The sequence below is a fragment of the Spea bombifrons genome, chromosome 5 (assembly GCF_027358695.1).
Source record: "Spea bombifrons isolate aSpeBom1 chromosome 5, aSpeBom1.2.pri, whole genome shotgun sequence".
NCBI classification, from domain to species: domain Eukaryota; kingdom Metazoa; phylum Chordata; class Amphibia; order Anura; family Pelobatidae; genus Spea; species Spea bombifrons.
The window spans coordinates 32,429,924-32,445,316 of record NC_071091.1 but is presented as its reverse complement, the minus strand read 5'-3'; the positions used below and the strand labels follow the sequence as shown (position 1 = coordinate 32,445,316).

The following is a 15,393-nucleotide window of genomic DNA, read 5'->3' as shown; positions in this document are numbered from 1 at the left end:
GCTGTTTTGGTGGCAAAAGGGGGACCTACACAATATTAGGCAGGTGGGTCAAAATGTTAAGGCTGATCTGTGATTATGTGTGTTGAGATTCTGAGGTATAGTATACTGTTATCTCTAGAATGGAGTCAGAGGGGCAATTAAAAGCATACAAGGGGCCTTTCTGGATTTTACCTGGAAGCTCTGGAAATCAGAGCTAACTTCCAGGTGGCAGTGTGTTTAATCTTCTGTGGGGGAGTAGAATTTAACCCTACTCAGGACCTGCCTACTGCCCACCCTGACCTTCATCTATATTCCATTCTTTCAAGTCCCTCAGGGACTAGCCCCCTACAACCTGCAGGGGGCAAGAGAGTGAGAATTATAGAAAGGGTTATAGAAAGGTATAAGGGCTGTCTTTAATGCACGCCAAAAGAAGCAGCTGCCCTGAGTCCAGTCATCCCTGGGGCCCTCAAGGTGTCTACACAAGGATGGGAAGAGATTTTGAGGAAAGATAAAAAGGGAGAGATAGAAAGAAAGATAATGAGAAGAAGTAGAGATGGGACAAAGGGGAGAATTAAAGAGAAAGAATAGGGATAAAAAGAAAATGAAGATAGGAGATAAAAAAAGCAAAGAGAGGAAGAGCGATAAAAGAGAAAGAAGAAAGACAATGAGAAAGCAGGAGATTAAAGAAAAGGGCATTCATTAAAGAAAAAAGAGGAGAGAGAGATAGAGAATGGATGGGGGATAAAAAGATAGATAAAATGAAAGGGAGCTATAGAAAGGAGAGATAAAGAGGTAGGGAGAAAAGCAAGAGATAAAAATAAAAAGAGAGATAAAGAGAATCTGCATGCTTAGAGTTTCCATGGGTTAGGTATTTGATCTATATATTCAGTATTGAGTTTGCATTTTGATCTTATTCAGTTGCTCTATACCTGTTTTCACATGATATTTATTTAATCTATACCTGAAAATACAGGGTTTTTCAGTTAATCTATATCCGCAATGCTGTGTTTTCCATGTGTTGTTTATTTTATCTATACCTGAACAATATGGTGAAAAGAGAGGTGTGGCCCAGCGAAGGAGAGGAGAAAGGAACTCTGGGGTGATGACAGGGCGGAGCCATGGGTGTGCCCTGATCTTGACTTACCGGACCCGCCCCATTCATTTAGTATTGTGCTCCTCCCCTGCACATGTGAAAAGCCGCACTAACAGTTTCCACCTTATCAGTGAGGCAAGTACTTTTGTCTTTTTGGTGTTAAGGTGGAGGGCGTGATTGCATACTAGGGAGTGCCAGGAGTGGGGGTGTGGTTGCAAGCAAATGCTTGCCCAGGGCCCAATTAATATTAAAGACGGCCCTGAAAGGTATATATATATGCAATGATTTATTCAGTGATCTGATGGGCTTCCCTTTCATCTTTACACGCCACAATAAAATATTTTATTTTCAGTATATCCATATAAAACACCAGGGACCTTATCTGAGCAAGAAGTGCAATAGCTGGATCAACATCAAGGGGAACATGGCAACAATGTCAACTGCACAGGTGATGTACTGAGTCCATTGTGTAGAAAGATAACTCCTGGCACACAGTCAAAAAAAGAAAAATGTATCTGGCACAAAACGGTATAGTTAAAATATTAAATGAAAGGGACATCCCAGTGCCAAATGCAGTCCCACCAATGAAAAAATTATATTTTAGTTCTTAGTAAGTGCTTTAATATGCATTTTTTAGGTTGAAAAAATATATAAAAAAAACCATACTTTTCTTTAGTGCTATACCACACTGCCCCCCCCCCCTCGTGCCAGTTTTGGCTATGTGAATCACTGACAGGAAAGCACAAAATAGCTACATTTTGCATCGGGGTCCTTGTTAGACCCTCTGGAACCCTCAGGTGATGAGTATAGCACATGGATCCCAGCAAGAGTAGGGAGTGGGGAATAAAACATGCATGGTGGGGGATTCTGATGGATCCCTATATGTAGAGAAAAAAAAGTTTTACTATCATAATTTATTTTCCGTGACAAAATGTTTATAGGGTAAATTAGACAATGCTTTGATTCCAGCTTTGTGGGAACAGTTTGGGGAAGGCCTTTTTCTATTCCAGCATAAATTTGCCCCAGTGCACAAAACAAGGTCCATGAAGACAGGGTTGGGTGAGTTTGGTGTGGAAGAACGTGACTGATCTGCACAGAGCGCTGGCCTCAACCCTATCAAACACCTTTGGGATGAACTGGAAGGGAGATTTCAAGACCAGGCCTTCTCATCCACCATCTGTGCCTGACCTCACAAATGCTCTAGTGGATGAATGGGCAAAAATTCCCACAGAAGAGTGGAAGCTGTTATACCTACAAAGGGGGGGACCAATACATATACACATGTGTCCATGTACAATACATATGTCCATACAATGTATGTATAAAAGGCTGCAGATCATATTATGTCTGTACAATGTTTCTCCTACTTATATGCATACTAGTTTGGGTTGAATTTTTATTTAACCAAAATAGAAAAAGACATGCACTCCGGTTTAACTGATATTCCAATCAATATTTATTTCAAAGAAGCTGATCCATATTTGATCAGCGTGGGAAAACAACCAATCAAAAAATGTGCAAGCTTGCCACTTTTCGTGCCTCATTGGGCACTTACTCATAAGCTATTTAGCATTAGAGATTAATTGACTCCATTAAGTGAACCTGCTGATGTGCAGTTAAACACATCAGGACATATGGGGACCAAAAATAGGCCTGGGCAAATTAAGCAGATGTTAAGTGTTGCATGCAATTAAAAAAAAGGTCCAGGCTGAATGGTATACTCGGTAAAATGTCTTATGGTCCGAAACTTTCGGTCTTTAAGTCTGAAACGGGGAAGCCCTCACAGTACCACACAGTAGCTCAAAAGGCACCACGAAAAAAAAAACAGCTCTCATGTTTCCAGTGTTTCTCTTCTGGCACCTATGTGATGTTACTGATGTTGGGCCTTGCAAGTTGCCCTGGGTCCTACACCCAACTTGGCGGTCCTGCTTATGGTCATACAGTATAATCCACCTTTGTTTTGTTTCTATGGCCGGTTCAAGCCTGATTAGTATGGATCCATAGATTATATGATGCAATTTCTAAAATACGATTTTATAGGAGAATCTTACTGGGGTTAGTGTATAATTTAACTCTCCTGCAAATCTTAACAAATGAATTATTATTATAGTTATTGAATATACCACTTTATTATCTTTAATATCACTTTATTGTTGACAGACCAAATCATGTCACTGAAAAATTTCAATGTGAACGAATAGCAAACATGCACATGGTTTTGTCTTCTCTACGTCTCACTCAGAATTGTGGTATTATATGTTATTTCACCAAGAGATCCAAAAGAGTCATGGTGTTTCTCTGGAATTGTTAAATGTGACTCATCTGAGTGAAACCAATACACCTGCGTTTATTTCACCTCTCTCTGAAAACAAGCCAGCTTCTAAATCAAAGGACGTATGATGATAGACATGTGATCCAAGACTACCACACACCTAAGACTTCATCTTCTTACTAGATCCTTTCACAAACAAACCTTTAAAGTGAGCTTTAAAGTGGTTTTCCGATTCTTCAACCATCTGCAAGCTGAGTACACATATTGTGTGAAATTAATGAACCCTTCTGTAGAATGCCGCTCCGTTTGTTACACTCATTGTGAACATTTAAACATTAAAGTGATATTGTAAAGTTCTATTATCTAATGCTGTTTGTGAAGATTGTCAGCAGACTAAGATCAAGATTGAGTTTCCAGGTAAAATAGCATTCTATTTGCCCATCAAATACTAAATATGCAAATAGACTTTACAATAAGTCCATAATTATATTCATTCATAGTTTCTGAATGTCAGGTGACCATTTTTTTCCACCTTGTCTGCTCATTTTCCTGTCAACTTGAAACCTAATCCATATTGATGATGTGTAGAAGAACTAGAGGGTGAAATTTGAAGATACATGCAGAGAATTAAAGGGTGAAATAAAAAAGAACATTAGATGTGTGGGCATACAGGTTAGTCTTCCACTGCTACTGCAGGCAAGCAAAGAATTCAAGGAATGCTTACCATATGCATAATATTACCCTAAAGAATCATGTGTCAAGAATGAGGATGGACAGAATAGATGGATCAACTGATTTTTATCTGCCACTACAATCTATGTTTCTATCTGTCCTCCAGGATAACATATCCATAAACCATTATTCTATCCTCCACTGGTAAGTCATAGCTTCATGTTCAAATACTCATGTTCCTTCCTCACTGAACCCTACCAAATTTTTCTCCACTGTTAATGATGTCTGTTATATTCTTTCATGTTTTCCGGGAACTAAATATCAAATTAAAGAAGCCCTTCGTTGATATGCTTTGTTATTAGGAGTCTAACCAATCATTCATAGAGCCTAGTCTCTTGCATTGCCATTATCATCTGCACTACATTCTTGGTAAAGGTGAGCAATTGCAGCTTAGTTATATAGAGGTATAAAGTATAAACCATTTTGGCTGCTTTGTGCCTTTATTCACATTGAAATAGCGGAATAAGATGAGGAGATGTGAAAATTGGCATACACAGAAAGGTTTGGCGGGGCAGCACATATACTTGTAATTGTACCTGTAATATTATAGCAGTCTTACTAGCGCATATAAAAAACACCTGATGGCAGGTATGTGGCTCATAGTTTTACCTGTTGTAACACCTCATAGATTGCTTGGTTATTGCTCTTGCTCAGGATAGCATTATACCTATTCCATGCATTTTCTCATTGTATTAACCACTACCATACTACATGGCAGACTTTTACACTTATCTGAAACCTTTTAAGTGTAGTAACATATTTTTTATCATAAATGCTACAATAATAAATACATGTACAAATATAAAAACACGTATCTTGAAAGCATTTAATAATAATTTAACACACTTTGCTAAAACAGCAAATTTGCTAATACAATAGTTTCAAAACAGCACTATTTCTGCAAACCCAGCCTAACCAGAAGGGAAAATCAAAGTCGGAACGTCTATATTTTATCTTTTGTGTGACACTGTAACTGCATGTTTAAAGATGACATGGTCTAATGATTTTACAGCACCTACTCTATTTAGAGGCAGAGAAAACGTACACATGTGTGCCACTGTTTCCACTTGTGCAAAGAACACAAAGGAAGTACTTGTACACAAAGGATTAGAGTATAAGCCATCAAAGTACTTCTTATCCCAACTTTGAAACCAACAAAGCCATGGTATGTACAGAGCAATGACAGGTGTGTCAGGTATTGAGAGATGATTTTAAAGATAAATACATGCTTTTAAATGGGCTATTCAAATCAGCAATAATAGTTTTAGTATTGTAATAGAAATGCTGATTATTAGCCAGCTTTGTAGATCTATCTATCTATCTATCGATCTATCTATCTATCTATCTATCTATCTATCTATCTATCTATCTCTCTCTCTCTCTCTATCTCTCTATCTATCCATCTCTTTATATTTTTTGCCTCACCGAAATGTGTGGTGGAGATGGAGTTACCTGATCTACAGAAAATAAACTGCCATCTGGTATTTCCATAATAACTACTGTGAGTGATACCAGTGGGAAAATGTAATCCTGCTGCCAGTGTCTATGAAATACTACGGAGCTTTTCCCTGGTTAATGGCTCCAGCACCCTATATATTGATTTCTCTCCCACACTACTTCACTTCCTCTCTACAGCTACAGCTTGATCTTATTTTGTGGGTTTACTTTTTAAATATCAGTGACTTGATGGGGTCTCATAACCATAACATAATTTCATAGATATATTACGTTACAATTAACTCTTTAATGAGTTCCAATTTTCTGTAATCAATTTTTGAAAGCAATTTAGGTTGTGACTAAAGTTAAATAGGACTTTAAAGGTTGTTAAGGGCCATATACCTGCCATCATGTTAGGATTTCACTAACCGATCATTAATCGGTTTTCAGGATGTCTCATTGGGGAATACATGTAACTGGAATTAATGCTCTATGAAGAAATTAATTCATAGGAGATGCGAGGGCTGTCTCATTGGGGAATACATGTAACTGGAATGAATGCTCTATATAGAAATGAACTTATAGGAGATGTGAGGGCATGTGCCAGACCACAGGAGAGGATAGCCACACCAGGACATCTGATTACCGATGGGAACTGGGTGGTTTACAGGAATGGGCAGAATCCCTCAACATCGGCAATCAAAAGGTACTCAGAGGCTGGCTGTTAAATTGTGATATTCAAAACTCACCATTTATTGAGCATTATTTTTCAATGTATATTTTCAGCGATAAGTCATCTGGAGTTCAACCTTCCTGAAATAATCATTATATATAATGCAACAAAGTGGTTTACTTAGCAGTCCAATTCTATTTCAAATATCAAACACGACTTTCTTTGTCTATGAACCATATAAAATAATAAATCACTGGCTCACTCCCGAGTCATTGTTTTTTCATCTTTACTTTCTTCGTTGTTTTGCTATAAAAAAAATAGTGCTGATAATGAGGGAAACTGGACAGCTTGTTAATGGAGATTGATAAAATCTATTGTTTTTGTTTCTCAAGTATCCATCAGATAAAGAATTTGATTGACTGACATTAAGATAATTACGTAAGTGGTGTACAACCTAAATAATCTGCGGCAATTAGTTCTGTGTTTAATTGTCTGATACGAGTCTAAGGCAAGATTTGTTCTGCAGTCTGTGAAATGTATTCACTGCAGGAGATCTCTATCAGACTAATCAGCAGCAAATCTTTTCACCAGGGGTTATGAACCACAGCAAATAAAGTACAAAGGTGTTTCTTTTTCCAAAAAAGACAGTAAAGCATTTCCAAATCAAATGCTGAAACAAGCAAGTTATATCAAGCAAGTTTGTATGCTTCGCATACATAGTGTCCTAATTGTTGATGTTGAGACACTCCCGCACAGGGACCCTAAGCAGGTTTTTTTTGGTTCTTTAGGTGAAATGGATACTCTGCATGTGCTCTAAGGGTAGAGACCTAAAAAATATTTTTCTCCTTGAGCATTAAATTCTGTGCTACAGTCATGTGAAAAAGAAAGGATGTTTTCACACATGGCTTCTCCATTTTGGCTTTATTTTGTTGAATAAATAATAACACAGTGCAATATGTCATGTGTTGTTCATCTGAGGTTGTATTTACCTTTTTTTATTATTTGCTTTAAGAGTATAATACATAGTAAGAAAAGACAAGTAGACAAAGCCGGAGTTAACAGACAAATTGAAATGTTCAAGTTCAATTATAGTATAGAAAATACATATACAACATCTTAATCAGAAACTGATATATAGTATTACCAGCGAGAAAAGACATAAAAGAAAAATAATTAACGTACTACAATTATGGTATATGGTTATTGGTAAGGTGTTATTGGTAAGTAAGAATATCCAAAGTGGGTTGATCCCTGTTTCTTCCAGTTTGCTCTTAAGTTATTACAAGGTAAATCTTCCCCAGATTTCCCAATACTTGTGTATTAATCCCTTTGCTCTTTAAAATCCACGTTCCATATTCCTCTGATTAGTAATCTGATTTTTAATATGCTCCCAAAAAGTTTTCTTATTTTGTTTCCAGTTTCTAGCTATAACTATTAACATTACGATTCTCACATGATCTACGTTTTTGTTTTGTCGTAATCATCCCCCAGTCTTGATGTGGCTATCTGTCTCTCTACTACAAAAGAGATCTTGAAAATCTTTTTCTGGCAATCAGCTATTTTACTACATGACCACCATATATGTATCCTGGAACCATCGCCTTCTTCGCATCTCCAGGGATTTATTTTGTGGAGCCTTTGCGGTACCATATACCACCTATTAACTATTTTAAAGAATATCTCTTGTAGATTTAAGCAGTGTATGTTCTTCGTAACCTGATTCCAAGCTCTAATCCACCGTTCTTCTGTAGAAGGTAGAGTATCTATATTTAAGTCTCTCTCCCATTTTTTTCAAACAGATGGGGATTTGAAGTCGTCTAATTCTAAGATCAGGTCAGTACAAAGTCTAAGAACTTTCTTTCTAGCCTGATTGTCGAATATTTCCATAAATGTAATCTCTTTTTCCTCTTTATTCCCTGCCAGAAGAGATTGATATAGGTAATATTTCACTCTTATATAGGAGAAGCTTTTCGTATATTCTATGCAGATCTATACAATCTTCCAGATAATAGTCATAAGCGGGAATTAATTAAAAAATATCTACAATCTACCGAGATAACTAAATTATCAATGGCTCAATCAGAATTTCTAGATCTTCCAATAGAAGAATGTGAAGTGACTAAAGTAATAACGCTATTGAAACGAGGCAAAACCCCGGGACCTGATGGATATATACCCGAATTCTTTCAAATTTTAAGTTTAATTTTTACTCCCTATTTACGAAATATGTTTAATGAAATAAAGAATCAGAGGAAATTTCCTTGTGAGATGTTACAAGATGTTGAAGCCCGATAAAGTTGTTAAAAACTATAGACCAACATCTTTAATAAATCTATATACTAAAATATACTCTGCGATAATTGCAAATAGAATTAGAACTAAATTAGATGTATTAATACATAAAGATCAAACATGTTTTATACAATCTAGATCCTTTAGCATTAATGTTAGGAAAATAATACATATCTGTAATTCTGCAAATATTACCAGGGACCCCACGCTGGCCCTGTCATTAGACGCAGAGAAAGCGTTTGACAGGGTCAGCTGGGTGTTCCTGGAAGAAACTCTAATGGCAATGGATTTTGGACATGGATTTATAGATGCAATAATGGCATTTTATACTACTCCTACAGCTAAGATAGTGGGTCAAGGATTTGAGTCTCAATGGTTGAATATTTTCAATGGTACAAGACAAGGCTGCCCACTGGCTCCATTATTATATATAATTTCATTGGAACAATTCGCATCTAAAATAAGATATAATACTAACATTTTAGGTAAAAAAAAATGGACATCTGGAAATGAAACTGTCCCTCTACACAGATGATGTCTTGATTACTTTGGACAAACCTATTGTTCCTATTCCGGCCCTATTAGAAGAAATTGAACTAAACGGTAGTTTATCCAATTATCAAATTAAATATAGAAAAATCACAAGCTATGTGTATAGCTATGATAGATGATGATAAAAATTCACTTAAATCTAGATTCCAATTCCTTTGGCCAGATTCTGGAATAGACCATCTAGGAGTAATGATTCCGGCAGAAGGTGACAAGATTATGGAAAAAACTCAAGTGAAATTAAATAAATGGAAAAATCTTCCTATATCTTGGATGGGTAGAATCAATATTATAAAATCATATATACTACCGGTTTGGTTATATAGATGTAGAATGATTCCGGATGGTCTACCCAATGAATGGTTCAATTTAATACAATCTAAATTTATGAGTTTTACATGGCGTGACAAACATCCTAGAATTCAAAAAAATACCCTCTTTATGCTTAGGAATCGAAGTGGATTGGACCTTCCAAAACTATTTAATTACTGGCAGTCATCTATGCTAATGCACATATATAAAATGCAATTAACACAGTCTAAAGGATGTGAATGGTATATATTTGAACAAACTATCTTGGGTCTTAGGAATTTAGAATTAGTCCTTTGGTTGCAGAAACACGATTTAAAGATATATCAGTGAGATCTAAAAGGGACATCACTTAGCTGAATTCGACTTTTCTGGCAGAGATTTAAGAAAAAAATGGGTTTTAGTGATTTAATCACTAAGAAGGACCCGATAGAGCCCTTAAATAAAAATATTCTGGATATAAGTCTTAATGAATGGAGACAATGCGGGATAAATAGGATAGAGGATGTTATCACAGGTAATAAATTGAAGGACTTCTCCTCGCTTTGCTCTGAATTTGGTCTCTCTAACGAAGAAGTATTTACCTAATTTTTAAACTTGCTAAGGAGTAGATGATTGTTAGTACGTCCTTATATGTAAAAGCATAGATTGACTGTACATACAATAATGAAAGTAAACACTGACAAAAATGTTGTTTTGCTACAATACATGTCCTTTCTTTGCAGAGCAGACCAGTAAGTTATAATTGTTATCAGTTATGTTATTCTTTATGGCAATCTTAATTACCATATTTAAGAGCAAATACAATTAAGGAAATATAAAATGCTCAGTGTTTTATTTTATGTAACACATCAAGTGTTTCCGTAATTGCAGAACAGGGAATAAATACCTATAATGAAGATTTTGTGAATGATCTGTAGTAGAACATAGAGAAAAAAATTGCCCATCTCAAAAAAATGCTACTTTCTGCCCTGGCAAACCCTCATGGGAAAAATCTTGTTTCTACGCACAAGTTTCTGCTAGCCTCATAACATATGGTTGTCCATTGCAAAAGTTTTGTTCCACAAATGCATTTTTTAAATATCTTGCCTTTATCTGCAGATATGTGAAATTAACCAACCTCATACACATCAATGCATAGAGCAATGCATCAAATTGTATCATGAAATCATCCATTTAAACACACTCCAGCCAACTATAATATCATTACATATAAATACAACACTTAACACGCATTATTTGGCAACATTTCTGTGTTCAGAAATGAATAGTATATCCTAAAGAGTTTTACAGCGTAGCTTCTCATTTCCTTTCATATCAGATGATGGTTAACAGTTGCAAATCAGCTGTTCCAGTTTGAACTCTAAATCCAGTCCACTGGTGGTATTCATGGTTTCCCATTGTTAAAAAATAATTGAGAACTTATATGATGTTTTACCTGTACAGTGTTGTTTAATTCATAGTTTTTCCTGACATATCCTTGGACACTTCTTTCAACTCCCTCATCTTGCACTTTGCACTTATCCCATAAGGGGTATACTCTTTCTCAAAGATAGATTATGTAATGTATGTAGCATGATTGCAGGTCCCCTTTGGAACTTAAAAAGCTTTTCTACCTGCATAAAAAAACTTGACAGTCAAATCCCAGTTTGCCAATAAGTTCCAGATGTGTTTGTGTGTCTAACACATGTGTATGAGACTGCATATAAGTGCAAACATTGATATATACATGAATAATTAGTGCATTATTTTAAGCCTAAAATCACATTATTGTTAAGTGTCACACTAGACCATTGTTACTGAAAAGAAACATATTTAAGAACAACTAGTGGCCACATCTGGTTGCTAGATAAGGTCTGGTTCCTGTGTTCTGGGTTACATATTAACCACTTAATGTGAAAGAAATGTGTGTTGTTCAACTTTTCAACTTGGTCAATATCAACCTCTTTATTATGCATTTGTAAGAATATAATAATTAGACTATAATATTTTGAGAACAGGACGTAGCCTTTTAACTAGGGTCTACAGTTTCGCAAAGTGACTTCCATTTGTTCGTTCTTCTTGGCTCTGACACTGCCAATAACACACTGCCAAGTGCCTGTCCTAGAACAAATTTTGCACCCAGGGCAGACTCGGACTACTTCTGCAATCTATGATTTGTGTACGTACTTCATGACAGACACAATGTGCAAATGGAGAGCTACCAGAGGTTATGCAATTTGTGAATACTTCAATTTAGTAATCAACTGCACACATTTGCAATACAGTTGGCGTGGCTACTATTCCTACATTAAAAAAGCACCAGGATATGCTTTTATGTTTAATGTTCAGGAAAATTGATCATAGTCCATAGGTAAGTCACAAATAATCATTGTGTTGATATTCTGTATAAGTCTAAATATAACTGTCATCATCAGGTGGGTACAGTCATCACATCTATATAGGGCCTTGCCTTTGGAGAGTCCCTACAGTTCAACACAATTCCTATATCCCCTACCCTGAATTCCAATCTACATTTTAAGGCAGAAATGTGTAAAGGAGGGACCAAGTTGGGGGGCATTGATGAGTGTTGATGAGTATTGTTTTTAACATTCTTTGGGGGATTAACATGATGGGCCCTAGGAGAATATTTGAAAATAAATATAGCCATACCTGGAACAGATATCTTCCCAGCAGTAGGGTGATCCATTTCTAAAACAAGGCCATTGTGATGAACCTAAAATATTGACATGAAGAATTAGTAACATACACACACACACGAATATTGTTTTTAAAAATTAAATATCGACCAAATGACATTTAGCTCACGTAACAGACACTAGAATATTTCTTATCTACAGCTAAATAAAAAGCCATTTGTTTTAGGTTTAAAATCTACATTGAGATCTCTCCGTAGAGACGTGCTAAGTTATTTGGGGATCCATATAAACCACGCAACCTGTTTGATGGAAATATGATATTAAAAAAAAAAATTAAGTTCTATCCAAATAGAACATTAACAATTGTACCTATCACTGGAAGTATATTTTACCCCAATAAAAAAATAAATCATAAAGCCAGCAGATCATCATTTTGGATATGCTGTAATTTTCCCTGCAGAATATCTGTGCTTCAGAGAAGTTAGATGCTTGACATAATGTATATTCCAACTAAAGTGATTTCTGGGCATATATTGTAAAATGTAATTAGCTCTAATATATATATATATATATATATATATATATATATATTCATATACTATTCAACATAGTCATAACCCCTTTGAATGTAGAAAAATAATTACTATAAACATACTAGAGATACAGAACATATTTCAAATCTGGAAGTGGTACCACTGATTGACAGAAATGCGGACATTAGTGTCACTGTGGAATTTAGCTTAAAATGTTAACTGCCACTAAATATATCTCTTCTCCTGATCTTTTCTCCTCTACAAGGAAAACACTGTCTGCCAAGTTTTAAGTTCACTTTTTGCTTGTCATTCCCCTGCGCGTTTATCCTGCTTTCCACACTGTCAATCATCAGCTCCTCAAAGAAACTGTCTTCTCTATAGGTAGAGACCTTTCATAGTTCATGTTTCCCTTATCCAACAGCTCCCCCTCTGGTTCAGTTTTCTAAAACAGAGTCAACTTTGGGTTTAGCTCATTGCTTGCCCTATTTGTAGGGCACATTAGTCCCCGACTAACTGTCCATGTACAATATCACTTAGCTACCAATTGTACGCAATGCTTCAAGCCATGATATCAGAAAATGTATCATTTATAATTGGCTTGGCAGCATTCAACCTATCAAAGCTTCTATGTAACCAAGATGTTTGCTCCCAAGAACCCTATGAGGCAAGTAAAAAAATGGGAGTTGACAAGGAACTCTGCACAGGGTTAGATGATTATGCAAAAATACCACTTTGTAAAAAAAAAACCTTTATATATGTATAAACACATCACTCGACTGTATATGTGTTAATATGTCTTTAAGCCCTTCTTCTTTATAATTATATTAGTTATTAAGGCCCCCCTCTCTTTCTTTGATATAGGATTCTTTTTAGCTTAAGGAATGTGAAGAAGCAGCAGGCAGGCCTTTGAATTACAAATGTTTACAGAAAACAAACCCTTTCTATTTAGCTAAGGACACAGTGTGAAATCAATGTAAAAAATCAAAAACAAGTTTCTACAAGCATATAGTGCTTTATCAATCACACTGTATCCTTAAGCCTCCGGTGTGGAGGACAAAGTTTTCTTAAGATGAACGCGTTTCATATGGCACATTTTTAAGTTCTGTGTGGAAACTTGAAATCTGTTCCATGACATCCAGCAGGAACATGGCAAATACGCCATACAGATACGGTTGTACTTGCACAAGTAAAGCAAAGGGTAACTAAAACAGAGGGCATTCTTATCAATAAATGTATTACAACATTGGTACTTGCTATAACAGAATGTAACAATAAAAATGCAGTGTAGAAATAAGAATAAAATTACTGATAAAAATTATTTATTCCTTGGAACATGCAGTGGAAGTGGCCTATTTAAACATATTTAAGACTGTCAAATTAAAGTATGTGTGTTAGAAATTAAGTAAAAAAAAATATAAAAAAATTCTACATAAGAGGTTTATTTAGCTTGTGCTGTGAGTCTGTGAGCTTTGGGTAAGAAGTCTACCAGAATGAACACCAGTGCCTAGTATTGTATATACTCGCTGATAAGCCAACCCTTAAAATTTCAAGAAAAATTACATTAAAACTGTGTATCCCGTCTACAAGCCAACTGTGAAAATGTAGAGTCACCAGTATGAGGAATCTGCACACACACCAAAGGAATTCAGGTGCTTAACTGTGCCAGGAAGGGCCAGCTCCCCAGTAGATCAAAATAAATAAAGGCTCCAGGCACTCAAGGGTTCCAGTTCAGGCAGATTTATTGAAGGACAACAACAACAACATTTCGACCTCACAATGAGGTCTTTATCAACTGTGAAAATGTAAACATGCATACCTAGACATTCACACTAACACAACCAAACACTCACATTAAGATACATGCACCCAGACACTCATATTAACACCCACAGTCAAACACTCACGCTAACACACATACACACAGACACTAACACACACCCAGACACTCACACTAACACACTCTGGCACACTCACCCTAACACACCCACACACACTAACATATACACACGCTACTCACTTAACCTCTGAAGCCTCAGCCTGTCAACAAAGTGTGAGCTTCTACGCTATTATAGCTTCATCATGCAACGTTACGTCACCCTCCTCCAACCTGACTCCCCCTTAAAATAGTTTTTCCCATTGCCCCCAAACCCCCGATCCAGTCAAAGTATGTACAGATAAGCTGAACTAATTTCATTGTATTTTTTACAGAGGCAGACACCAGATATAAGAGATATTAGAGAGATCTGCTGGAGAAACAACTTCATAGTGATAGCATGTAAGATGTGAGAGTGTGTTTTAACATTACCAGGGACAGTTCTGATTTTGCCACTCTATCTTGCTGTTCCACTTGACGCTGAACACTGAACTCCTGAAAAGCTGGACAGAGCAGGAGCTTGGTGGGGCTGCAGGATTCAGGACCACAATCCCACAGTCCCGATTTCATTCCCCAGTATCTGGGACACCAGAGAATGCATACTGAGCATGTGCAGAATTGTACACATGCACAGTAGCACTGCCTCTCCCAAGCTCCACCACCGATGCCGTGAATCGGCTTTACAGCAGGCATGTATTACCTGATTAATCCAGTGCATAACCAGCTTCTCTCTCCCAGTGTCCATCTGCACCCAGGCAGAAAAAATGGGAGAGCAGTAGTGTGCTCTGATTGACTTCTTCTTCCCTTGCTTTACTGCCCTCCCTTTCCTTTCCCTCCATGTTACATGACCTTGTATGCCCAGTCAAATGCTCCACGGCAGCTTGTATCCTGCTGGTGAGAGGCAACAAGGTGTCTTCAAGTGTACTTGCTGACATCAACTCTAGGTCAGTTTAGGCAAGTTAAAGTGCATAGTTTTTTTACATCACTGTGTTGTGTGGCAATATTATGTTGT

The 15,393-nt window shown here is 36.5% G+C and overlaps 1 protein-coding gene across 1 annotated transcript in view; it reads right to left on the bottom strand.

Moving 5' to 3' along the window:
* SUGCT (succinyl-CoA:glutarate-CoA transferase) overlaps window positions 1-15,393 on the bottom strand; it is a 247,269-nt gene that overhangs the window by 41,697 nt on the left and 190,179 nt on the right. Inside the window, exon 13 of the mRNA XM_053466256.1 lies at window positions 11,989-12,052. Coding sequence (XP_053322231.1) covers window positions 11,989-12,052 — 64 coding nt within the window. The remainder of the gene's footprint in view (window positions 1-11,988; window positions 12,053-15,393) is intronic.